The sequence below is a fragment of the Bombina bombina genome, chromosome 2 (assembly GCF_027579735.1).
Source record: "Bombina bombina isolate aBomBom1 chromosome 2, aBomBom1.pri, whole genome shotgun sequence".
Lineage (NCBI taxonomy): Eukaryota > Metazoa > Chordata > Amphibia > Anura > Bombinatoridae > Bombina > Bombina bombina.
Window position 1 is genome coordinate 882,685,352 of NC_069500.1, and position 27,709 is coordinate 882,713,060.

Consider the following 27,709-nt stretch of genomic DNA (forward strand, 5'->3'; position numbering starts at 1 on the left):
TCGTCACAGGAGGTTGGCAGAGAAGTGTCGGAAGATTCGGAGTAGTCTCTTATGAAGGGTAGTACTCTTCGAAATGGGACTGGAGTTTTAAGTAGTCCTGTCAGCCTCTCAGTGAGAGCATGGATGAATGTTAGAGTCAGGAGATGAAGAGAGAGTCTTTCTGCGAACCCATCCCGACTCAGCTTAACAGCTCCATAAGCAATCAGTGTTTTGACTAGTTTCGCTGCCTGCTTTTCTGCTCTCAAGTCCATGTCAGGAGAGCTACTACCCTGTTAAACTTGAAAGGCCATGTTCCTGTTCCACGGCGTTGATTCTGGTAAGATCGTTTCATTTAAACATATATGATAATGTAAGAAGACAGGGTCACAGTGTGTCTCATTTATCTGTGTAGAATCAAGGCTAATGCTTTAAAAAGGGGTTATTGAACAGGGGGGATTTTTATGCATAATATTGTTTGTGTTTTATGCTGCGTCATGTGTGAGATGAGGCTCTGTCAGTTTGTGAACAGTCAGTTTCATAGCGAGAGCTTGATGCAGGCCTTTTTGGCGCAGTTTTTCTCTAGTGCAGGGGCAGTCCTGCATGGCACTCCATGTGACCGTGTGTGGCCTCTTTAACTTCCTCTTTCTTGACCGGCGTTTGGAAGATACAAAGCTGTTTCTCTGTGGTCCGGGTCATAGGAAGTGGTGAGTGCCCCGGCCATTGGGATATAAAGGTGCCATTTAAATTCTAGTTAAGTCCGCAATAAAGGCGCAAGCTATGGAGGACTCTGATATGTTAGAGGGTACTCCCTCTTTATCTTAACCTATTAACTGTGTCTATTGTGAGGAGGTTCCGGTCGAACCATCTGCTCAACTCTGTTCCACATGCTTTGATAAAATTGCAATATCTAAAAAGAATAAGATATTTAGTACAACTGAGCCATCTACCTCTGAGGGTTCTCCGTCCCACAAGGTGCGTTCCCTACACTCATCTCTGATTGCACATGCAGCTCCCCAGGGCGCTACTAATCCTCCCATGGGAGGGGCCCTTTGGCCGCCAGATTTTGCTGATCAGTTACAAATGGCGTTTTCTACGTCCATTAATGCCTTACCACGCCCTGCTAAGCGCAAGTGAAAGGTGAAACATAGCTATCCGTCCCAGGAGTCATCTACTACGCTGAATGTCTCGGAAAGATTATCCGCTGATGATTACTCCGACTCTTCGGAGGATGTTTTTTCTGGGTTGGAATCGGCTACTTCTAGACCTCCGTCTGCGGAGGAGCCAGACTTTAAGTTTTTAAATAAAGCATTTGCGCTTTTTGCTGAAAGAGGTGCTTGCTACGTTGGAGGTTCCCGAATCAAAACTGCCAGAGGAACCTTCGATCCCTAAGCTAGATAGGGATTACGAGGACAGGGTGGTGCCTCAGGCCTTCCCGGTCCCTATTAAAATGGCTAATATTATTAAGAATGAATGGGAGAAACTTGGTTCGTCCTTTTCTCCTTCTACTTTTTTTAAAAAGCTATTCCCTGTTCCGGACTCGCACCTTGAGCTGTGGGGGGGAGGGGGGGCATTCTTAAGGTGGATGGTGCTATCTCCTCGCTTGCTAAGAGAACGACTATCCCGCTCGAGGATAGCTCTTCGTTCAAGGAACGCATTTATAAAGAACTGGAGTCCATGTTGAGAAAGATGTTCCAACTCACTGGGTTTGTTTTCCAACCGCGGCGGCGGTCGCTGCGGTGGCTGGTGCGGCTACCTATTGGTGTGACGCTCTGTCAGCTATGGTTGAGGCGGAAACTCCCCTCGAGGAGATCCAGGAATGAATTAAGGCCTTAAGGGTAGCGCATTCGTTCATCTGTGATGCAAACAAGCAGATTATTTGCCTGAATGCCAAGACATCAGGTTTTTCTGTTTTAGCCCGTAGGGCTCTGTAGTTAAAGTTGTGGTCTGCCGACATGAAGTCTCAGCGCTAGCAGCCTGCCGCAAAGTCTGAGCAGTCCAAGGGATCTTGGAAGCCAGCTAAATCTTGGAACAAGTTCAAGCAGAACAAAAAGCCCTCTGAGCTGAAATCGGCATTAAGGGGCGGGCCCCGATTCGTATCTGGATCGCCTAGGGGTCAGACTATCTCTTTTTGAGGAGGCCTGGATAAGAGACGTTCAGGACTCTTGGGTTCTGGAGGTCGTAGCCTAGGGTTACAGGATAGGATTCAGGTCCCATCCGCCCAGAGACAGGTTCCTCCTGTCAAACATATAATCAAGACCAGAGAAGAGAGACGCCTTCCTAGGGTGTGTGAGGGATCTCTCCTCTCTCGGAGTAATCGTTCCAGTCCCTCTGGCAGAAAGAGGTCTTGGGGTATTATTCAAACCTTTTCATCGTCCCAAAGAAGGAGGGCCACGTTTCACCCAGTTCTGGGCCTAAAGTGTCTAAACAAGTTTCTATCAGTTCCATCGTTCAAAATTGAGATGATTAGGTCGATTTTGCCCCTAGTTCAGTAGGGGCAATTCATGACAACAATAGATTTGAAGGATGCTTACCTTCACGTTCCAATCCACAGGGATCACTTCAGGTTCCTAAGATTTGCATTTCTGGACCAACACTTCCCGTTTGTGGTCCTACCGTTCGATCTGGCAACTGCCCCAAGAGTCTTTATGAAGGTTCTGGAAGCGCTGCTCACGGTAGCGAGAGCCAGGGGTATTGCAGTGGCTCCTTATCTGCACAATATCTTGGTCCAGGTTCCATCCTGCAGTCTCGCGGAGGACCACTCGAGGGCTGTTCTACTTCTCTGTCGATCCCACGGATGGAAGATTAACGTAGGAAAGCGTTCCCTGGTTCCCAGCAACAGAGTGGAATGCAGATATTCTTGACAGATCAGAGGTGTTGCAAGATTGCATCCAGCTGTCTTGCCCTTCAGTCTTCCTCAAGGACATCTGTGGCCAGGTGTATGGAGGTGATAGGGCTCATGGTATCCAGCATAGATGTCATTCCATTCGCCAGGTTCCATCTCAGACCTCTTCAGTTGTGCATGTTGAGACAATGGAACGGTGATCACTCAGATCTATCCCAACAGATATCTCTGGTCAACCGAACGAGGGAGTCCCTCTCTTGGTAGATCCATCCGGACAGCTGTCTCAGGGGACATCCTACTTGGGACCGTCCTAGGAGATTGTGACCACGGATGCAAGTCTATCCAGATGGGGAGCTGTTTGGGGTGCCAGGAAGGCACAGGGCAGATGGACTCGCAAGGAATCGAGCCTTCCGATAAATATTCTGGAACTACGGGCGATATTCAACTCTCTGAAGGCTTGGCTCTAGTTGTACAACATAACCTTGGTGACTTGCATAAACCATCAGCGGGGAACGAGGAGCTCCCTAGCTATGAGGGAGGTATCTCGGATCCTAGAATGGGCAGAGATCCACAATTGCTCGCTCTACATCCCGGGTGTGGACAACTGGGAAGTGGATTTTCTCAGCAGACAATCCTTTCATCCAGGGGAATGGTCTCTCCATCCCGAGGTGTTTGAGGAGATCTGCTTCAGATCAGGGACACCAGAGATAGACCTCATGGCATCCAGACTCAATTTCAAGCTACCCAGATACGGGTCGCAGCCCAGGGATCCCCAGGCAGAGCTGATAGATGCCTTAGTGGGGCCTTGGGAGTTCAACCTAATTTACATTTTTCCACCGTTGCCACTTCTGCCTCGAGTAGTGGCTTGCATCAAGCAGGAGCAACCTTCAGCTATTCTGATTGCTCCGTCATGGCCGCGGAGGACGTGGTTTGCAGATCTGGTGGGGATGTCATCGTCTCCTCCATGGAAGTTACCCCGTCGCAGAGATCTGCTAGCTCAGGGTCCCTTTTTTCACCAAAATCTTGATTCTCTGAAGCTGACTGTGTGGAGATTGAACACCTAGTCTTAGCTAAGAGAGGATTTTCAGAGAGAGTGATTGATGCTCTCATTCAGGCCAGGAAGCCGGTCACTCGGCGCATCTATCATAAGGTGTGGAGGACCTACTTGTCCTGGTGTGAGGAGCGTGGATATCCCTTGCATAAGGTTAGGGTATCCAGGATTCTGGCCTTTCTCCAGGACGGTCTGGATAAGGGTATTGCTGCCAGTTCCTTAAAGGGACAGAATTCGGCTTTATCTGTACTGTTACACAAGAAGCTAGCGAAGCTTCCTGATATTTAGTCCTTTGTTCATGCTCTATCTAGGATTAGACCTGTCTTTAGACATTCTGCTCCTCCTTGGAGCTTACATTTGGTTCTTAAGATTTTGCAGAGGGCTCCGTTTGAGCCTATTCATTCTCTTGACATTAAAATTCTTTCCTGGAAGGTCCTATTCTTAATGGCTATTGCATCGGCCCACAGAGTTTCTGAGTTAGTAGCCTGGCAATGTGAGCCCCCTTATCTGGTGTTTCACGCTGATAAGGCAGTTCTTTGCACTGGATTGGGGTTTCTTCCCAAGGTGATGTTGAATCGTAACATCAATCAGGAAATAGTAGTTCCTTCTTTGTGTCCTAACCCTTCTTCGGCTAAGGAAAGGTTACTTAATAATTTGGATGTGGTTTGGGCTCTGAAGTTTTATGTTCAGGCCACAAAGGAATTCAGACATATTTCGTCTTTGTTTGTGGTGTATTCTGGGAAGTGCAGGGGGCAGAGGGCCTCTGCCACTTCTCTATCCTTTTGGTTGAGGAGCATGATCCGTTTGGCCTATGACACAGCGGGACATAAGCCTCCTCAGAGGATTACGGCTCACTCACCTAGGGCTGTGGCCTCTTCTTGGGCCTTTAAGAATGAGGCCTCTATGGAGCAGATTTGTAAGGCGGCCACTTGGTCCTCTCTACATACTTTTGCCAAATTTTACAAATTTGATGTCTTTGCTTCGGCGGAAGCAGCTTTTGGGAGAAAGGTTCTGCAGGCTGTGGTGCCCTCAGTTTAGGGTCCGCCTCCTTTTGCCCTCCCATTGTTTTCATTCAGTGTCCCCTAGAGCTTGGGTATTTGTTCCCACAAGTAATGAATGAAGCAGTGGACTCTCCTCCCATTAAGATGGAAAACATAAATTATGATTACCTGACAATTTCATTTCCATCTGTGGGAGGAGAGTCCACTGCTCCTGCCCGTTTCTCCGGTGGGCGGACGGAAATTTAATTTCTCCAACATAGGTGTGTCCGGTCCACGGCGTCATCCTTACTTGTGGGATATTCTCCTCCCCAACAGGAAATGGCAAAGAGCCCAGCAAAGCTGGTCACATGATCCCTCCTAGGCTCCACCTTCCCCAGTCATTCTCTTTGCCGTTGTACAGGCAACATCTCCACGGAGATGGCTTAGAGGCTATTTTTGGGAGAAAGGTTTTGCAAGCCGTGGTGCCTTCCATCTAGGTGACCTGATTTGCTCCCTCCCTTCATCCGTGTCCTAAAGCTTTGGTATTGGTTCCCACAAGTAAGGATGACGCCGTGGACCGGACACACCTATGTTGGAGAAAACAGAATTTATGTTTACCTGATAAATTACTTTCTCCAATGGTGTGTCCGGTCCACGGCCCGCCCTGGTTTTTTAATCAGGTCTGATAATTTATTTTCTTTAACTACAGTCACCACGGTATCATATGGTTTCTCCTATGCAAATATTCCTCCTTTACGTCGGTCGAATGACTGGGGAAGGCGGAGCCTAGGAGGGATCATGTGACCAGCTTTGCTGGGCTCTTTGCCATTTCCTGTTGGGGAGGAGAATATCCCACAAGTAAGGATGACGCTGTGGACCGGACACACCGTTGGAGAAAGTAATTTATCAGGTAAACATAAATTCTGTTTTATTTCTTCTGGCACCATTTATACCCTGATATTTCTCCTACTGTTCTTTGTTCCCTTGGCAGAATGGGGGGATGAGGGGAGTGGGGGAGGTATTTAAGCCTTTGGCTGGGATGTCTTTGCCTCCTGGTGGCCAGGTTCTTAATTCCCACAAGTAATGAATGAAGCAGTGAACTCTCCTTCCACAGATGGAAATTAAATTATCATGTAAGCATAATTTATGTTTGTTGCACAAATTATCTTTAAATAAATGTATGTTAAATTATACAATTCATTTGAGCTTTGGATAGCAGAACAACCGGAATCCTTGCACTCAAAAAGGGTTAGTTGAAATGGGTGAAAGTGAATAAAGGCCACTAGTGAAGTGAGAACTATGAAACGCGTTTGACCTTGTCACCTTGCTGGCGTGCATGCCTTTTATGTATTTTCTAATAAAGGAGCTTTCTACTTTTAAGCCTTAGCCTGGCGGTACTTTATTCACTTTCACCCATTTCAACTAAACCTTTTTGAGTGCGAGGATTCCGGTTGTTCTACTGATTTTTCTATTGAGGGAAAAAGGTGAAGTTCCCTGTATACATCCTATTTGCACCAGTCGGACAGGAACCTTTGTTTTGATCACAGCTCCCGTGGGGAGCGCTGAGGAGGTGAGACGGAGTAGTGCTACAGCGACAGTGAAGACACAGCACAGTGAATGAGAGAGAGAGGTGAATTGAATTTTCCTACACACTGAGCGCCTACTAACGGAGTCTGGCATGAGCTTTGGATAGCTTAAGTTTTATAAATAACAGAAAACTTAAGGCAGGACATGTATGTCTGCAGAAAGAACAGAACACATGCAGGAACAGTTAACGATTTGGCTTTGCAACACTGCTATGAGGCTGTTCTCTTCAAACAGCAATGTGCTCTGGCTGCACTGTATAAGTTTTCCTTAACACAGTGCAGCCAGAGTGAAGCGCTTCTTGAAGCAAAGACACAATTAAAGGGTAGCACTTTAAAGTGGCAGCTCTCAGCGATTTTTTTTTCTTCTTCTCCAAACCTGCCCCCCTTTCCCAATCTGCAAAGCTAGGACTCCTGAATGTAAGACGTTATTTTTTTTTATTACCACCACATTTTTACCTTTTAATTATGGGGTGTTAGACCAAGAGCAAAAGGAAAAATAATTATTTAAGACATTTTGTAAAAATTAACAAAATGTGTTTACTGCAACCTTTATATACTCTTTATATCTCAGGATTATCCTGGACAAGGGTTTTTCATATATGGTGCACCTTACTCTTTCATATAATAGTAGCCGGCTACTTTTAGTATTTTGTTGTATATATTGATTTGTGAATACAATGTCCCCTAATTTATATTACTATTTAAGTGATTGATTGCTGCATATCTAGATTTGTTGGCAGTGCAGATATAGCTCTCCCAACCTTTCTCTTTCTTTGTGTAAAAATATTGGTTTCTAGATTGTACCTTTCACTATTATTATTTGCTAATCATTAAGGTGAGCAACATAAGTTTTCTCTTTTAACTTCATAATGTCTCCCGGCTGGCAACATTTTCTGTGGAGAACACTGAATATAAAAATGTTATATAGCATTGAGTATTTTCTTATTGCACTGTTGCTTTCCCATGTCTATGTATATTTAACCCCCACAAAGAGTTTAAACACATAGTTATATTCTGCTCCAAAGCAGCAGTACTCTCTTCATCCTTAGCTGAACAAGTTCAGTTATTGGTGGCTATTCACATATGCAACCCATATTGTACAGCTATTAATTGTTTCTAAACCTACTAATTTAACCCCTTAATAACCAGCGTGTTTTCTTTAATAGCGCAGTCTCACCACTGGCGGAGGGAGGGTCTAATAGCTATTACAACCAGACAAACCCTTAATGACAAGCGATGCACAGGGTACATTGCGGTTAGTTAAGAGGTTAATTTAGTCTACTTTTTAATGTTTTTGTACATTTTGCTATAATACCATTAATTTGACCAAATAATAGTCAGGTGGGTAATCAAATTGACTAACCCATATTGCCTTCCTTGTGCTCCAATAAATGCACAAATGAATATTAAACAGTAAATAAATGCTAGATATTATCATATATCAAAAGCAAAGGTTAGCCTGAGAATAATATGTAGATGCATTTTTTAATGTTGTTAGTTTAAATTTTGAAACCTTTTAGGTGTTGTAAAGTAATGGGCACCACCATATTGGAACCTAGGTTTCTCTTGTTGCTCTCTCTTGCTCAGAACAATTAGGGATATAAAACAGGTAATAAATAGACCAAAGACTGAACTGTGAGGAATATGAGTATGCTAAAGTAACTATCTGCTATTGGCACTTGTTTGCACAGTTCAGTTCTTGTACACTTTATTGCCTGTTTTTAGCTGTGCCTGACTGTCCTCAGCAAAAGAGAGAGATACAAAGAAGCCTAGATTTCAGTACAGCAGCGCCTATTACTTTAAAGTGATACTGAACCCAATTTTTTTCTTTAATGATTCAGATAGAGCATGCAACTTTCTAATTTACTCCTGTTATCAATTTTTCTTTGTTCTCTTGGTATCTTTATTTGAAAAAGCAGGAATGTAACGCTTACGAGCCGGCTCATCTTTATTTCAGCACCTGGGTACAGCTTGCTGATTGGTGGCTAAATGTACCCACCAATCAGCAAGCACTATCCAGGGTCTGAACCAAAAATGGGCCGGCTCATAAGCTTACAGTTTGTTTCCCCTTAATGTGTTACAAATTACTTGTTATACTTGCTGCAGAGTATTAAACGTATGGGAAAGTGTTCCTTCATCTTTATGTTTGCATTTGAAATAGCTGGTTTTGCTCATTTAAACCATTACCTGTAATCAAGGATATGCCAATTTAAGTGGGCTGGCCCTGCAGAAAGAGCAAACTTTCTCATGTTATCTCTTTTTGTCTAATGGGTATGAACATGCTTATTAGGGCTGGGGCATTAATTGTGTAAAGCCAGCTATTTTAGATGCAAAAATATCTGTGTTTACAACTCCCACTGGGAGCTTAATTTACATGGTTACCTTCTGTTTACATAGATTTTCTACAGAGAAAACAGACATATTCATATTTTCTGTATAAGTGGTGGTTTAATCAGACAAAATTAGCTATTTCAGATACAAAAATATCTGCCTTTACCACCCCTCACTGGAAGTTTAATTTATGCTCTTACCTTCCATTTACATAGCTATTCTACAGAACATTTAAACGCTCACATTTTCAGTATAGGTGGTTGTTTCGAACAGGCAAAAACAACTATTTCAATAACAAAATAAAGGTAAATCAGCTATTTGTAACAATTTAATACACTCCAGCAGGTAAATTGTTTATTAGGTTAAAGGACAGTCTAATCCAGAATTCTTGTTGTTTAAAAAGATAGATAATCCCTTTATTACCCATTTCCCAGTTTTACATAACCAACAGTTATATTAATATACTTTTTATCTCTGTGATTATCTTGTACCTAAGCCTCTGCAGACTGCCCCCTTATCTCAAATCTTTTGACAGACTGACATCGCAGGCAATTCATGTGCTTACTCTTAAATAACTCAACGGGCGTGAGTACAATGTTATCTATATGGCTCACATGAACTAATGCCCTCTAGCAGTGAAAAACTGTCAAATGCATTCAGTTAAGAGGCGGCCTTCAAGGGCTTAGAAATTAGCATATGAGCCTACCTAGGTTTAGTTTTCAACTAAAAATACCAAGAGAACAAAGCATATTTGAAACAACTTTCCAATTTACTGTTATCATCAAATTGCATGCCCTATCGAAATCATGAAACTTGAATTCTTACTAGATTGTCCCTTTAAATAAGAATGAAAATGTTATAGTACATTGAACCTTTAAAGTCAGTTCCAGAGCAGCAATGCACCACTGGGACTTAGCTATACACATCTTGTGAGCCAATGACAAAAGGCATACATATGTAGCCACCATTCACCAACTAGCTCACATTGCTGTTCCTTTTCCTGCTTATGCCTGCTTTTTACCAAAGAATACATAGAGAAAAAAATACATGTGATTACTGAAGTAAATTGAAAATTGCACGCTTTATCCGAATAACCAGCGTTTTGTGTCCATTTAATTTCTTCAAATGTTGCTATTGCTTTCCTTATGCTTTAACATGTAATGAGTATTGTGTCTCTTGTTCCTGTGGTGAGCTATTGTTGTAACAAAACTGCAATTCTGTGTTAAACAGGAGGGTGAAGAGTCAGGTGATAATAGCAATGACGCAAGTGTTGGAGCTGAAAGTCCAAATAATGAAGCTTTGAGCAAAAGAAAACTTCCAGAGCATGTGACAAAACCGGCTCCAAAAGCTGAACAGCCACAGCCTAAAAAGGTTTTTATATATATTTTTTTATATTATACAAAAAAATAAATTGTCCAGAATGAAGAGAGCTTATGCATTGCATAACGAACAAAGTTTTGTTTCCTTAGAAATATGGCGCATGGGTCAAAGCAGTATATAAATCAGTTACAGGTGCACCTCGCTCATACAGCAGGTTAGGGACTGGAACCCGCTGTAAAGTGAAAACCACCTTATAGTGAAACAAGGCTGTTTTCGCTTTATTTTCACTTGCCAGTGTGTTTAACAACTTTTAAAACATGTTTGAACTAACATATATTAGGTGTGCAATAGCGCTAAGTTTAGCGTAAAAGGACACTAATCCCACATTTTTTTCTTTCATGATTCGAATAGAGTATGCCATTTTAAGCAACTTTCTAATTTACTCCTATTATCAATTTTTCTTCGTTTACTTGCTATCTTTATTTAAAAAGCAGGAATGTAAAGCTTGGTTCAGAACCTGGGTTACACTTGCTTATTGGTTTGCTAAATGTAGCCACCAATCAGCAAGCACAACCCAGGTTATGAACCAAAAATGGGCCGTCTTCTAAACTTTACAGTCTTGCTTTTCAAATAAAGATAGCAAGAGAATGAAGAACAATTCATAATAGGAGTAAATTAGAAAGTTGCTTCAAATTGCATGCTCTATCTGAATCATGAAAGAAAAAAATTGGGTTTAGTGTCCCTTTAACACTAACACAGTGCAGCACAGTATTCAATTAGTATTCAATAAAAACTCTACAGTACCTATAAAATAGTGATAATTACTGCAATAAAAATTTGCCAGACTAAGACCGAACTGCGTATAACAAAATGGTGCCAGTTGCCTTTCTCACAATCTCACAATGATAACAATACTGTTTCAAAATTCTTGGAGGTTGAACTTCAGATCCATATTAGCGCTGTATTAGTGAAGCGCTGTAAAGCGAGGTGTACCCGTATGTCAAACATTTTTTGTGCTCACGGGCCCAATAAATCTAAAAATGTATACACATAACCATATTGTTTGTTAAACAGTAATCTGAAATTTCAGGAAACAAGTTTTTTCTTTTTCTCTGTGAATACCACTAAGGTTGCCACAGGACATAATTTAGGAAAAGGGGATTATTGGAAAAAGTTGATGTTCTCAGAGTATAAAGATGGCAGAGGGGCATTCTCATTTCAGAAGGGGCTGGTTAGCTTGCTGGTGAAATTGAGTATTTACAGAAAATTACCCTCTAGGGCAGGTCGGCATTTCTCAATAGGTAATTAAAGGGACATGAAACACAATTTTCCTTTCTAAGATAGGGAGAGTCCACGGCTTCATTCCTTACTTTTGGGAAATACAACACTTGGCCACCTAGAGGAGGCAAAGACACCCCAGCCAAAGGCTTAAATATCCCTCCCACTTCCCCAGTCATTCTTTGCCTTTCGTCATGTTAGGAGGTGGCAAAGAAGTTTCAGAAAATTCGGAGAGTCCTGAAAAAGGGTGATGCAAGCTGGAGGGGTGACCGGTACACGGTCAAAATACTGGTCCGTGGGGCGTGTCCAAGCAGCTGCCATGCTAGTATGGAAAAATGGGAGCTCTTCACTCCACATGAATTATCGGGTTAATATCCTACTATAGAAGCGACATCAACTTCATTTATATAAAGCATACGCTTCACTAGAACCTACTGAGCCGATTCCAGCTTATATCACATCAGTAATTTGGAGTGGAGCCATACACCCGGACTATTATAGATTTTGACAGCGGCCTCTATTCCATTGCTCATCTCCCTTCCCTTATCCCGGAGCCATAACAGTTACTATATCATTGGGGTAACAAGCTCTTAAACATGGAGGAAGACTTGCATTGTTTTATACATAACTTCCTTATAAAGCTTGATCAGAAGATCCAATACTACTTTGACAACCTCACATGTCTGATAAAAACGCAATGTCGGGAAGGGAATGATGGCGCATCTAAGATGGCGGAGACCAAAGATGTCACCATACCGCAGACACTACTACAGGGAGATAGAAGCTTACTACCCCTTATCGAGGATACCGATGAGAGATGGTCACTACATGAAGGAGAGCGAAATGCTACACAAAACTTTACCCTGCCCCAGAGAGAATACCCTGACATGAGCATCACAGATAGTCCTGACGCTGATACACTGCTGCAGATCGGATTCTGGGCTGAATTTTCTAATGGCAAAAGTCGGGATGGTGCGGTCGGCCTCCTGACTACTGACAGCATTACAGTTAATGCACAGAAGAATACTGCTCAGATCTACCTGGTTCAGAAGGTAAGAGGAGACTACCAGCGACGCACGGGAAACTCCAAAGTGCAATTACTCACACATGGGAAACATGGCGGTCTGAGACTTTCCCTACCTGGTTGCCTCAGCCAGCTAGGCACATTTGATTCATCGTTACATTTACTGCCTTGGATCTCCCTGCATTATATACTTGGTCGGGAGCAACTACAGAGGAGAGGTATCTTCACACCTAATTATGAGTCTCTTATATTTCCCTAGCAATAGATTACATACCTATCCTGGAGAAATAATTATGGTTCATGTAAATGTTCAATGAGAGACAAACATGCTTTTTGTGATATTCAGCCATGGGGTCCTCACTAAGTTATATTAATATATATTGTATATTGTTTTTACGGACCCTCCACATGTTGAGTTTAACTCTTAAAAGGGTTGATATAGGATCCAGTTTACCCCCAATCTAGTGAGACTGTTACAAACTTATTTATTTATTCATCTATTTTTTCCTATCCTGGCACTGTATTTCTAAAATTACAGCCCACTTTGTTCTCTTATACACATTCCTTTAGCTGATGGAATAGGAGGAGGCTGTCAGTGTAGGTGCCATATTGGAAGATTTAAGAATGTATGCAGAAATTGTTAACTCCTCCCTACTATGTACCCAGTCTGTTTTCATGCCTCTTAGAGTGCTTAATTACCAGCAGTCTACTTGAAATTATAATGGGAAGCCCTACCACTGACTGCCATAAAGTTGCCTACGTTTCTCTTAGAGGTACATCTCCTAAAGTTTTTATTACAGAGTTTTGTGAACAGCTACATGTTCCCAGGTATCATACCTTAGCATGAATATCTTACTATTTATTAAGATACAACGAAATGTATATATCTCCTATATAATAGCCATCCAGGATTTAATAGATTAGGTGGACCCGTCTGTCTTATCAGTACTATGGTCTTTACCTTTGATCCTAACTTAGACTCCACCTTTGTGTCTTATGGTCGGAGGCGATAGCACCCCCCCCCCCATTTATTTCAACATATAGGTCCATATTCCCACTTGTAACAGTCACCCTAATTCTCTCATAGCTAAAAATATAAAATATCGACCCTTACCCGCACTTATCCTATGTATCAAGCCATATGTCTATTTCTTTACAAGATGATGACCCTTATGTATATCTTGGCCTGTCATTAAATTCCCTGGACACGTCCCCCCTTCCCCCCCCCCTCCCGATTTTCGAGCAGCTCTTGCCTGTTGATTTCCCCTTACCCGTTATCATATGGCCCAAAAGTGGCCGCCATGTAACTATCATTCACCACTTAGCTTCTAATTTACTAGGTCCATGAGTGGCCGATACCACAGTTACTACATTTCTATACTTATAATGAAAAATGAGGTTTCATTGGTGTTTATTTTGTATTTCCGCTGAAAATGCCTTGCCTGTCATTAAGTCATACTCCATAACTAATATACTTGACTTACAGGTCCTGACTCTCGCACAGTAATTACTGAAACATGGCACTATTCTATGGTATAATATCTCAACTGCCTTGATATGTCAATACCTTGTATTCTCTTTTATTTTGTTAATATGCTAAAACCTCAATAAAAAAAAAATAATACTGGTCCGTGCAACTGAAAAAAAATGTGAATGGTCTGCTTCCTAGAGGGCCCGGAGTGCCGTAGCAGCGGCGGATCAAGCCACAAAAATACAGAACAAGGCACACAGAGTAGCAGGCACTACAAGTTGGTGTAAATATAAAAAATACAATTTATTGAAAAATACTTAAAACATAACCCCCAGACAGTATTTTTCAATAAATTGTATTTTTTATATTTACACCAACTTGTAGTGCCTGCTCCTCTGTGTGCCTTGTTCTGTATTTTTGTGGCTTGATCCGCCGCTGCTACGGCACTCCGGGCCCTCTAGGAAGCAGACCATTCACATTTTTTTTCAGTTGCACGGACCAGTATTATTTTTTTTTTATTGAGGTTTTAGAAAAAGGGTATCTGCCCTTCGAGATAGGACTGGAGTTTTAAGTAGTCATGTCAACCTCTCAGTGAGAGTATTGATGAAAGTTAGAGTCTGGAGATACAGGGAAAGTTTTTCTGCAAAACCATCCAGACTACTGCTAACAGCTCCTAAGCAATCAGTGTTGACGAGTTTCACTGCCTGCTTTTTCTCACTCAAGTTCATGTCAGGAGCGCTGCTATAAGACTGTCACACTTGAGAGGCTGTGTTCTGTTCCCCAGCAAGGATCCTGGAGGGGGGGGCGGAGTTTGCTGCCAAGCTGTATGGACGCACCTCGTGTGAGCTCCGAGACATTTGATCTGAAATATCGGATTATTCCTGACTTTTTCAGCCTATAACCATCCTGTACTAAGAGGGAGCTCCACAAAGTGTCTGCACTATACGGGTGTGATATCTGGCCTTATTGTCCGACAACGGACCAGTCGTGACGACAGGCCGCTCACCTGAGACCGGGAATCCACCACGGCGGAGGATTACAGGAAGCCTGTGTGTGTAAGTGCTTTACCACTAGCTCCGGAGGGTCGGGGCTCCGCTCCGGAGCTGGGCATCATTTGACTGAAAGCATGGGGTCAAGCAGCCGTGAAGCCCTGTGTCTGGAGGATCATTCCCTCTATCTGCCTCCCTCACCTTACCGGGCGCTATAGCAGGTGTACTCCTCAGCTCTTACCGAGTCCCCACGAATCTACCAGACTCGGATTCCAGGACTGTACTTACGCACCGTAAAGGACAACAGACGCCGACCGCATCAGTGGGGGCCGCAGTAACAACATCAGAGGCCTTCAGTTGACCTAAAAGGGCGCGAAAAGCAGCCATCTTTCCCACTGCTGCTTCTAGCGAACCTCTCCACAGCACTGGGGTTACGAGGCTAATATCTCCATAAAGGGCTTCCTTCACCTAAAGCAAGTACCCAGAGGCCCCAGGAGACGACTTGGAGCTTGCTCATCAGGGCGCACTGCCCAACCCTGCATTCTGTTCACCAAGGGCCGGTGCTGGAACGCACTACAGCTAGTCATAAGGCCTGCAGACACACGATAACGAGATCCTGGGTGAGATTGCTCCTTTTTTATTCCTCCCTATCATAGAGTTAGATGCCTATAACTGCAACTTCTAGGTAGGACTCCCACTTGCTTAGGGCACTATACATCTGGTATCTACGTTGCCCCCACCTAGGCCTGAACTTTAAAAAAAAAAAAAAAAGGACACCCTTTCTGGGCTAACACCTATATCTGCCTTGAGTGGCTAATTGCCTATAAACCTGACCCAATGGGGTCTTCCTACTTGAACATTTTATTTTGAACTCCCACCTAAGCTTTCAGGGCCCACAGCTGCCTTGCAGGACTCTCTTCCGGCTGGCCCCTCTGCATTTACCCCCACTCATACTATAGAAGTGGCCATAGCTCGGCCCATATGCTTGTTTATTAATTCCCTGCTTATCTTTACATAGGCCTGTATATTTGTATTGTTGATAATTTCAATATTTTTATTGTTGCAAATGTACTAAGAGGGTTATTTTACTGTAATTGTCTACTTTTTTTTGCACAAGTCAGGTGCCTGTATATATCCCCCTCACCTCCCCGCTCCCGACAAGCTTGTCTGGGTGGGTCACTTCCAATCCCCTTCTCTCCTTCCTTCGGGTTTCATCCTCTCTTTTTTCCCCGAGGTGAGGGGCCAGAGGCCAGGCAATCTCTTTATAATTGTATCTGCTGTATTGTCCTTTATCCATATATAGAAGTGTTCACGTCAGTTTGCTGCTAGGTCAGGCTTTGCCTGTCGCCTGGACTTCTGGGCTGGCGTTGAGGTGCTTCCTCATCTGATGTGGCAGTAAGATGGCGTGGACGTCAGAGTGTGTGTTCAGGGCCCTTAGTGGGTATACCTGGGAGCTTAGCTCCTGTTAACTATGATGAAGGGTAAATTGTCATGATAACTTTTTTTATGAACCTGCTCGTTTAGGTGTAAACTTAGCTCCTCAGTGTGGCCGGGGTGTATGCTGCTAGCCTGTCTGGTTTCCTTTTCTGTTATTGAAAATGCCTCACACTGCTAGGAGGCAATCTAAAGTTAAGAACAAACCTAAGAAAACAGTCCTGGATCACTTTTCTCTACCGGCCCATCAGGGGTCCACCAAGTCAGTTTCTAGTCAAGCTGATCACTATTCGCAAAATGAGGACTCTCAGTCCAGCATTAATTCTGGCACCGCTTCTCTAAAATATCTCATGGAGTCTACCATGCAGAAGATGCTGGCAGCTCAAACTCTCTCCATAACACAGGAGATCCACCGCAGCTCTGTGGAGCTTCGCAAAGATATATCAGAATTAGGAGAACGGGTAGATGCATTGGAGCGGAAACATGACGACTTGTCAACTGATCATATCAGTCTCTTATCATACTCGGAATGCCTATCGGATCAGATTACTCAACTGGAGTTCAAACCGGACCTGGAAGACAGGTCCCGCAGGAGTAACATCCGCTTCAGGGGCATTCCCGAGACTGTGGCACCCACTGAGATCCAGGACTTCCTATCTGACCTTTTTAAGGAACTCTTGGGTACATTCCAAATGCAATCAAACACACTGGAGAGATGCCATAGGGCTCTTAGGACCAGATCCGTAGCCTCGGACAAGCCGTGGGACATCATTGTATGTTTTCACAGCTACAGCTTGAAAGACTGCATCCTCTAGGCGGTCTTCCGCAAACCACCTCTATCGGAGAGATTTTGTGAGAGCCAACTGTTACAGGACATTTTGCAGCATACTCTTCAACAAAGGAGACTGTTCTCTCCAATAACCGAGAAAGAAAACCAATCTCACACTGTAACCAGCCTAAGCCAAGGTTTCTCGCTATTGGAATCTTGGGGCCTTCGCCGCCTGCAAGCTCTAACCATCTAGCTCCTCAGGCGAGGCTCAGAGCTTCTATTCCTGAGTGGCAGGCTAAAGACCAAAGATCAAAACGCACAAGACAACAAGCCTTCCTACAGGAAAAGGTGCCTTGATTTCTGTCTGGCATGAACTGCTCTTGTTTGATACAACTTGCACTAGGAGAGACTATGCAACAATGTTCACTAATGTCCTAGTCTACCTCTCTTACTCAGACACTAAGGTTCGTTAGTTGTTTTTTTACCCACTGTTTTAGGAATGTTAAAGTTATCCTTTATAATATTGTATACAACACTATGTTACTGTTATTTATACTTTGTTACAACATTCTTAATATATTACTTAGCCTTGAAACCCACTACTCTGACCTTAAACCTATTCTGGTAACTCCCCCCGAATGGCCCGCTTGTCGGTTCCCTACTTGGTGGACTAATTCCACCTCAATGTTTTCACTGTTCTTACATGTGTCTTTTGCTAAGATGTTTTTTGAAAGGATCAACCTCAACCCCTTCCCTTACCCTCCCTTACCCTCCCACCCTAGAAGCTCTTTTACAACTCTCTCCTAATACCCCAAGTAATGGCTAGGGAAAAAAACTTAAAGTTCCTAACACACAATGTTAGGGGCCTAAACTCACCAGGAAAAAGAAGTATTTTCCTACGGTCGCTCTCACATCTAAATCCAGATGTAGTCCTACTGCAGGAGACGTATTGGAAACTAAATGATACCCCCAGACTCCTATCCAAGCAGGACACCACCGCCCTGTCTGCCCCATACCAATCTAAATCTAGAGGGGTAGCTATCCTCTTTCACAAGCGCCTCGCCTGTGAAATTACATTTATTGAAAGGGACCCCCAAGCTCGGTATCTGATTTTAATCTGCAAGCATGGATCCTGGAGGTAAGATTGTTTCAATTTTTACACATAAAACGCTATAACAGGGTCACAGTGTGGCTCCTTTATACCTTGATAGGATCCAGGGTTAATATCCTCTGAAGGGGGTTTATTAAACATTTGGGGTTAATTAATCAGTGTATTAATTATTTACATGCTGCTTTGTGTGATTTTTTTCCTGGGCCGATAGAAAGTGTGTTCTTTGGCTAAAACAAACAGGTTTCACTTTCGTTTTTGAAAGTGTTGCACATCTCCTATTACTTGCTGTACTTGTAATAACAGGGGAAGTACTGTCTTGCACTCCATGTGACCGGGTGTGGTCTGTGTTAATTTTCTCCATTCCGGCTGAGACTTGAACCTGAGTTGAGCGTTTCTTCTGTTAACTATCTGGGTCTAGGAGGTGGTGAGTGCCCCAGCCATTGGGAGTATAAAGGTGCCGTTTTCTAAAATAAAAAATGTTTTTATTTGTGTCCTTCTGTGGGTATAACCTGAGCTATGGAGGACTCTGACATGTTAGAAGGTACTGCTTCTGTACTAAATCATACCTGTTTATATTGTGAGGAGGCCGTGGTTTTCCCGCCCACTCAATTATGTTCCACGTGCCTTAACACGTTATAAAGTCTAAGAAGGGAGACAAGCCTGCTAAGGCTCTAAGTCCCTCTGAGCCGTCTACCTCTCAGGACTCGGCATCCCATGAGATTACTACCCCTGCTACATTATCCACTGCACATGCAGTTCCCCGTAGCACATCTAATCCTCCATACGAGGGGACCTTCTTCCTGCGGACTTTGCCGTGCAGTTACAAATGGCTGTGTCTGCGGCCCTCAGTGCATTACCTCGCTCTAACAAACGCAAGAGAAAGGTTAAACATAGCTCTCCTGACCCGGATTAATCTAAATATTTATTGGATTTAGCTATTATGTCCCAGTTTACGGATGATGAGTTAACCTCTGTAGCTTCAGAGGGTGAACTTTCTGGGTAGGAGTCCTTTGCGTCTAAGCCTCCCGCTCCAGAGAAACCATCCTTTAGATTTAAAATTGAGCACTTGCGTTTTTTATTAAAGGAGGTTCTGGCTACGTTAGAGGTTCCAGAGGCCGCACTGCCTGTAGAACCTTTGATACCTAAATTAGACAGAGTTTACGAAGACAGGAAAGTTCTTTTGACTTTTCCTGTGTTGGTTAAGATGGCAAACATTATTAAAAAAGTTTGAAAAGTTATTCCTTGACTCTCAACTGGATTAGTGGGGCTCCATTCCTAAGGTGGATGGTGCTATCTCTCCGCTTGCTTAACGTACTATTATACCTCTTGAGGATAGTTCTTCATTCAGAGAGGATAAAAAAATGGAAATCTTTCTGAGAAAGATGTTTCAACATACGGGATTTTTGTTTCAACTGCTCTGGTTGAAGTCCTGGTCTGCGGATATGACTTCTTAGTCCAGACTCCTTTCTCTTCCCTTCAAGGGAAATATTTTATTTGGTCCAGGCCTGGACTCCATTATTTTTACGGTTACCGGAGGCAAGGGTGCCTTCCTACCACAAGATAAGAATAACAAGTCTAAGGGACGACAATCTTCTAATTTTCGTTCCTTTCGTTCTGACAAATTCCTACGACAACAATCCTCCTCCAAGCCTGAGCAACCCAAGAGTACTTGGAAGCCAGCTCAATCCTGGAATAAATCCAAGCAAAATAAAAAGCCCACCGAAAACGAGTTGGCATGAAGGGGCGGCCCCCGATCCAGGATCGGATCATGTAGGGGGCAGACTGTGTCTCTTTTTTCAGACGCCTGGTTCAAGGACGTACAGGATCCGTGGGTCCTGAAGGTGGTATCTCAGGGATACAAGATAGGCTTCAAATCTCATCCACCAAGGGGCAGATTCCTTTTCTCAAATCTGTCTACCAGGCCAGAAAAGAGGGATGCCTTTCTGTGGTGCGTTCGGGATCTATCCTCCTTAGTCACCTAGACAACTCCTATCGAAGAAAGACGTTTGGAGTTTTATTCAAACCTTTTTGTGGTCCCAAAGAAGGAGGAAATTTTCTGCCCAATTCTGGACCTAAAGTGCTTAAACTAATTTCTCAGTGTCCCTTCCTTCAAGATGGAGACAATAAGGTCCATCCTTCCTTTGATTCAGGAAGGCCAGTTTATGACCACTATAGATCTGAAGGACGCTTACCTTCATGTTCCAATCCACAGGGAACACTTTCAGTTCCTGAGGTTTGCATTCCTGGACCAGTACTTCCAGTTCATTGCCCTTCTGTTGGGATTAGCTACTGCTCTAAGTATCTTTATGAAGGTTCTGGGGGCTCTTCTAGTCATTGCCAGAACTCAGAGTATTGCAGTAGCCCCATACTTGAACGATTTTCTGGTGCAAGCACCATCCTTTCGTCTTGCTGAAGAATTCTTGGAGTCCCTTTTCAGTCTTCTTCGATCACATGGATAGAAGATAAACTTGGATAAGAGTTCTCTTATCTCAAGTACCATCTTGGAATTCCTGGGTACTATAATAGACTCCATATCCATGAGGATATTTCTAACAGACCAGAGACACGGTGCAAGCTAACTTTGGCATGTCTTGCCCTCGGGACTTCCTTGAGTCCCTCTGTGGCTCAGTGTATGGAGGTGATTGGTCTCATGGTGTCCTGCATGGATATCATTCCTTTTGCCAGGTTCCGTCTCAGACCTTTACAACTGTGCATGCTGAGGCAGTGGAAGGGCGATCATTCAGATCTGTCTCAACAGATTGTATTAGACAGCCAGTCGAGAGAATCGTTCTCTTGGTGGCTCTGTCCAGATCATCTGTCCCAAGGGACATGCTTCTTAAGACCATCCTGGGAGATTGTAACTACGGGTGCAAGCCTATCCGAATGGGGAGCTGTTTGGGGTGCCAGGAAGGCACAGGGGTTATGGACTCGGGAGGAGTCCTTCCTCCCGATCAATATTTTGGAACTACGGGAAATCTTCAAGGCCTTGAAGGCTTAGCCACTTCTGGGTTCGTCCCAGTTTATCAGATTCCAATCAGGCAATATAACCTCGGTGGCTTACATCAACCATCAGGAGGGGAACGAGAAGTTCCTTGGCGATGAAGGAAGTATCTCAGATTCTGGAGTGGGCGGAGGCCCACAGCTGTTCACTGTCAGCGATCCACATTCCGGGTGTGGACAACTGGGAGGCGGATTTTCTCAGCAGGCAATACTTCCATCCAGGGGAATGGTCTCTCCATCCCAAGGTGTTTGCAGAGATATGCAGCAAGTGGGGGATGCCGGAGATAGATCTCATAGCATCCCATCTCAATACCAAGCTACCCAGGAACGGGTCGAGGTCGAGTGATCCCCAAGCAGATCTAATAGATGCACTAGCAGTGCCCTGGAGGTTCAAACTCGTATATCTACCTTGTTGCAGAGACCTGCTGATACAAGGTCCATTTGTTCATTAAAATCTAGATTCTTTGAGGCTGACTTTGTGGATTGAACGCTTAGTCGTAGCCAAGAGAGGATTCTCTGAGAGTGTCATTGATACTCTTATTTAAGCTTGTAAACCAGTTACTCGGCGTATCTACCACAAGGTGTGGAGGACCTACTTATTCTGGTGTGAAGAGCGTGATTTTTCCTGGCACAGAGTTAAGGTTGCCAGGATCTTATCTTTTCTCCAGAATGGGCTGGAGAAGGGCCTTTCTGCTAGTTCCCTGAGGGGACAGATTTCGGCCCTAGCTGAGCTTCCAGACGGACAGTCGTTTGTTAAGGCTCTGATTAGGATCAGACCTGTGTTTAGATCTGGGGCGCCTCCTTGGAGCCTCAATCTTGTTATTTGGGTTTTGCAACAGGTTACGTTTGAGCCATTGCATTCCGTTGACATTAAATTGTTATCTTGGAAGGTTCTCTTTTTATTGGCTATTGCCTCTGCGCGCGAGTTTCAGAGATCTCTGCTTTGCAATGTGAGCCCCCTTATCTGATTTTTCATGCAGTTTGACATACTAAATTCGGTTTTCTTCCTAAGGTTGTGTCAGATCGCAACATCAATCAGGAGATTGTGGTTCCATCCTTGTGTCCTAATCCTCCTTCATCGAAGGAACGCTTACTTCACAATTTGGATATGATTCGCGCCTATAAGTGCTATCTTCAGGCTACTAAGGAGTTTAGACAATCTTCCTCTTTGTTTGAGACAGCGGGACATCGTCCTCCTGAGAGGATAATGACTCAATACACTAGAGCAGTGGCTTCCTCTTGAACCTTTAAGAATGAGGCCTCTATGGATCAGAATTGTAAGGCGGCTGGTTCTCCTTACATAGTTTTTCAAAATTTTACAAGCAGCTTTCGGGGGAAAAGTTTTGCAGACTGTGTTGCCCTCAGAATTAGGGTCCACCTCTTTCTTTTTGTTCCTTCCCGTTATTCATTCAGTGTCCTCTGGAGCTTGGGTATAGTTTTCGCAATAGTAAGGAATGAAGCTGTGGACTCTCCCTATCTTAGGAAGGGAAATATAATTTATGCTTACCAGATAAATTAATTTCCTTCCAGATAGGGAGAGTCCACGGCCCCCGCACGTTTTTATGGACGGTCCCCTATTATTTATTTTTTTTCTTCTGGCACAATTTATACCCTAATGTTTCTCCTACTTTTCCTTGTTCCCTCAGGAGAATTACTGGGGTAAAGGGGAAGTGGGAGGGATATTTAAACCTTTGGTTGGGGTGTCTGCCTCCTCCTGGTGGCCAGGTGTTGTATTTCCCAAAAGTAAGGAATGAAGCCATGGACTCTCCCTATCCAGAAGGAACGGAATTTATCTGGTAAGCATAAATTATGTTGTTTTTTTTCTTTCATGATTCAGATAGAACATACAATGCACTGCTGGGAGCTAGTTGAACACATTAGTAAGCCAATGATAAAAGGTATACATGTGCAGTCACCAATAAGCAACTAGCTCCCAGATCCTGGGTCTGTCTGCTTTTCAACCAAGGATACCAAGAGTACAAAACAACAAATTAGATAATAGGTGTAAATCAGAAAGTTGTTTGTAATTGTATGCTCTATCTGAATCATGAATAGGACATTTTTGGGTTTCATGTCCCTTTAACCCTTTGTTTTTGCCCCAACTTGTGAGTGTGGCTGTAGCAGGGGCAGGTCCCTCCTCCTCCCTGATCTCATTCTCATTGAGTTTCAAACTAAGTTTAGTCAAAATACCCTCTTCTCCCTCAATAGCTGATATCTTCTCACTTGGGTATGAAAAGATCAGGGATATCTGACGTTCCAGTTCAGAAAAGTGATGCTGGAGTATCTCCTCCTCTTCCCATTTCTCGAGTGCGGCCATGTTATTTATGCATTATAGAATTAAGTACACACTTACTTCCTTCTTGAATTCAGTTATAATCTTGTCTCATCAAGAGCACTAGCTTAGTATATTGATATTTCCAAGTTCAGATCTTCATTTTGATTCTTACCCCATGTAGTACAACTAAATGTCAGTGACAATGCACTGTTTTACCCTGTGTAATAGTGTAATAAGAACCTTGCTATTTCTGCTACTAATACCTCTCCCAATGCAACCAAATATTCGACTGGCCTTACTGGCTGCACTACTGCATTGTGTACCAAATTTTGAATCATCTGAAATAATAATTCCCAAGTCCCTTTCTTCTTTAGTTATAGTCAGTAATGTACCATTGAGACTATAATTGGCCTTTGGGTTTTTGGATCCTATATGCATCATTTTGCTCTTGGTAATATTAAATTACAGATCCCATTTATTTGACCAGTACTCCAGTTTTTTTTATATCACTGTTCATTTTATCAACCCCTCCTGGAACATCAACAAATTTTGTATCATCAGCAAACAAGCAAACCTTCCCCTTAAGCCCACTTCCAATATCACTTATGAACATGTTAAACAAAACAGGCCCAATAACTGACCCTTGGGGAACACCACTAGTAACTGACGCCTCATTTGAATGTACTCCATTAATTGAAACCCTCTGTGGTCTATCTTTAAGCCAGCATTCTACCAACTTAACAATCTTAGCATCTACTCCAATGCAATACATTTTGTGAATAAGTTTGCTGTGTGGGACAGTTTCAAATGTTTTGCTAAGGTCTAGATATGCAACATCTATGGCTCCTCCCTGGTCTATTAATTTAGTTACATGGTCAAAGAAATCAATTAGATTAGTCTGACATGATCTTCCAGCAGTGAAACCATGCTGTCCTTTGTCTTCTAAGTTGTTTGTCTGAAGGAAAGACACAAGTCTTTCCTTTAAAAGAGTTTCCATTCATTTCCCTGCAATTGAGGTCAAACTGGCAGAATCTTCCCTACTACCCTTTTTATGAAGAGGGACTACATTGGCAATTTTCCAGTCTTTGGAACAACTCCTGTTAGAAGTGACTGATTAAATAAATCAGCTAATGGAGTAGTTATCACGGATCGAAGTTCTCTTAGAACCCTTGGATAAAAATTATCTGGACCCACAGACTTATTTACTTTTATTTTTGATAAAGCCCTTGAAACCTCTGTAAAAAGAAAAGTACTACTCACATTATCATTTACAGTAACATCCCTTAATAGAATCTCACTATCTTTACCATCTGTTGTAAAGACTGAACAAAAGTAATCATTTAAACAGTTTGCTATTTGTTTATCTTCTTCCACTACTCTATCATCATTCTTGAGTCTTACTATCCATCTGTTAGTTTTTCTCTTTTCACTGATATATATAAAGAAGGTTTTGTCACTGTTTTTTATATATTTTTTTTACATTGTGCTATTTTCTCTTCTGCATCAGCTTTAGCCTTTATGATTAACTGCTTTGTCATCTTTTGATGGGTTCTCCATTTTTTCTTATCCTTTTATGAGCCAGTGAGTTTGAATTTTTTATAGACCGTCTTTTTGTCTTAACTGCATGTGCTACTTCTCTTGAAAACCATATTGGTTTTCTTTTACTTTTACAAACAAGCCTAATACAGTGTTTAGTTGCATCTAGAATAGCGTTTTTTAAAATATTCCCACTGTTCTTGTACTCCTGTAATCTGTGCCATCCCTTTTAGAGATTAATTTAGGTATCTGGCCATATAAGAAAAATCAGTTGTTCTAAAGTCTAAAACTTTTGTTTTACTATGGTTGCACAGTACCTTTGCCTGAATATTAAACCATACAGACTGATGATCACTAGAGCCTAAGTTCTCACCCACATACACTTCAGATACAATATCACTGTTTGTAAGTACTAAATCTAATATAGTTCCTTTACGTGTTGGTTCTTTTACTTTAATTCATTGAAGTTTACAATGATGCTAATTTTTAAAAATACTTACCTTTGTGTTATGGTAAACATAACGCAAATCCTCCATCCGCATCTGCTACTTTTATTAGCATGTCGGTGACGAATCCGGCTTTATCCAATAGTTGTGTGCCCCTTTTAGTGTCCAGATCATGGGGCAATGCAACGATTGTAGGAAGTCAGATTTGTCATCTATATGCTAATGAAAGCAGCAGATGCGGACGGAGGATCGGCAGTATGTTTACCATAACGTAAATGGTAAGTATTTTTAAAAATAAGCATCATTGTAAACTTTAATAAATTAAAGTGCCCCTGTTTTTAAGAGTATTAATTAATACTGACTGTTTTTAATTTGTTAAAGTTTACAATACCTTTAACAGAATACATTTCTACATTGAAGTAGAATATGAAGACATCTAGCAGTTATATTACATCAGTGCATATGAATATATTAGTGGGGAGGGGTGAGAGAGGGTTGTGAGACACTTTGAGCTCTTGCTTCATTAAATTCACAAAGGGAATCACTCAATGGTTGGAGTGTAGCAAAAGTAACCTGCTGTGGCATGAATCCCACTCTTGCATTATGTTTAGATGCTAGTGAATCAATTGTTAATATAAATACATTATTTAGATCTAAAGTGATAAGCTGCAAATACACATACATCAGTCCAACACTATGCATAAAAGAGATCTATGGAGGCAAGAGAACTTACGGATAGTTCCAAAAATAAATAGCAGTTTACATAAGGTGTGTCTGAAATAGGGCTGCCACATCTAAACATGCCATGGTATAGTGGTATAGATGGAATCCAGAAGGCTAGATACCCCTGAAACGTACCTTGAATACAAAGTTATATTGCCTAACCAGCACAGAAAGAACCCATAGAGAATGAGCTGTAGTCCTTATATGCAGGGGGATTATTATGTCTTGGTCGAGTGGCTAAAGGGGACAGATAGCCCACTGGAGGTTGAGGTGGGTGGGTCTTGGCAGTACTGAGCATGCTAGACTGAGGGCCACATAACATTATACTTACACTTATGCTAAAAAAAAACCTCTAAATACAATTAGGTTATAATGGCATTTTAGTTTATTTTCAAGTGAAAACGTATTTTCTCCAACATAGGTGTGTCCGGTCCACGGCGTCATCCTTACTTGTGGGATATTCTCCTCCCCAACAGGAAATGGCAAAGAGCCCAGCAAAGCTGGTCACATGATCCCTCCTAGGCTCCGCCTTCCCCAGTCATTCTCTTTGCCGTTGTACAGGCAACATCTCCACGGAGATGGCTTAGAGTTTTTTAGTGTTTAACTGTAGTTTTTATTATTCAATCAAGAGTTTGTTATTTTAAAATAGTGCTGGTATGTACTATTTACTCTGAAACAGAAAAGAGATGAAGATTTCTGTTTGTAAGAGGAAAATGATTTTAGCAACCGTTACTAAAATCGATGGCTGTTCCACACAGGACTGTTGAGAGGAATTAACTTCAGTTGGGGGAACAGTGAGCAGACTTTTGCTGCTTGAGGTATGACACATTCTAACAAGACGATGTAATGCTGGAAGCTGTCATTTTCCCTATGGGATCCGGTAAGCCATTTTTATTACAGACAGAAAAAAAGGGCTTCACAAGGGCTTTTTAAGACTGTAGACATTTTCTGGGCTATATCGATTTATATATAAACATATTTTATACTCCATAGCCTTGAGGAATTATTTTAATCTTGGGAATTTTGTAAAATAACCGGCAGGCACTGTATTGGACACCTTATTCTCTAGGGGCTTTCCCTAATCATAGGCAGAGTCTCATTTTCGCGCCTGTATTGCGCACTTGTTTTTGAGAAGCATGACATGCAGATGCATGTGTGAGGAGCTCTGATACATAGAAAAGACTTTCTGAAGGCGTCATTTGGTATCGTATTCCCCTTTGGGCTTGGTTGGGTCTCAGCAAAGCAGATACCAGGGACTGTAAAGGGGTTAAATATAAAAACGGCTCCGGTTCCGTTATTTTAAGGGTTAAAGCTTCCAAATTTGGTGTGCAATACTTTTAAGGCTTTAAGACACTGTGTTGAAATTTTGGTGAATTTTGAACAATTCCTTCATACTTTTTCGCAATTGCAGTAATAAAGTGTGTTCAGTTTAAAATTTAAAGTGACAGTAACGGTTTTATTTTAAAACGTTTTTTGTACTTTGTTATCAAGTTTATGCCTGTTTAACATGTCTGAACTACCAGATAGACTGTGTTCTGAATGTGGGGAAGCCAAGGTTCCTTCT

At 42.5% G+C, this 27,709-nt stretch overlaps 1 protein-coding gene across 1 annotated transcript in view; it reads left to right on the top strand.

Moving 5' to 3' along the window:
- The window catches only part of UBXN8 (UBX domain protein 8), a 278,561-nt gene that overhangs the window by 109,466 nt on the left and 141,386 nt on the right, over positions 1-27,709 (top strand). Inside the window, exon 5 of the mRNA XM_053703222.1 lies at positions 10,000-10,140. Within this exon, the coding sequence (XP_053559197.1) occupies positions 10,000-10,140 (141 nt within the window). The remainder of the gene's footprint in view (positions 1-9,999; positions 10,141-27,709) is intronic.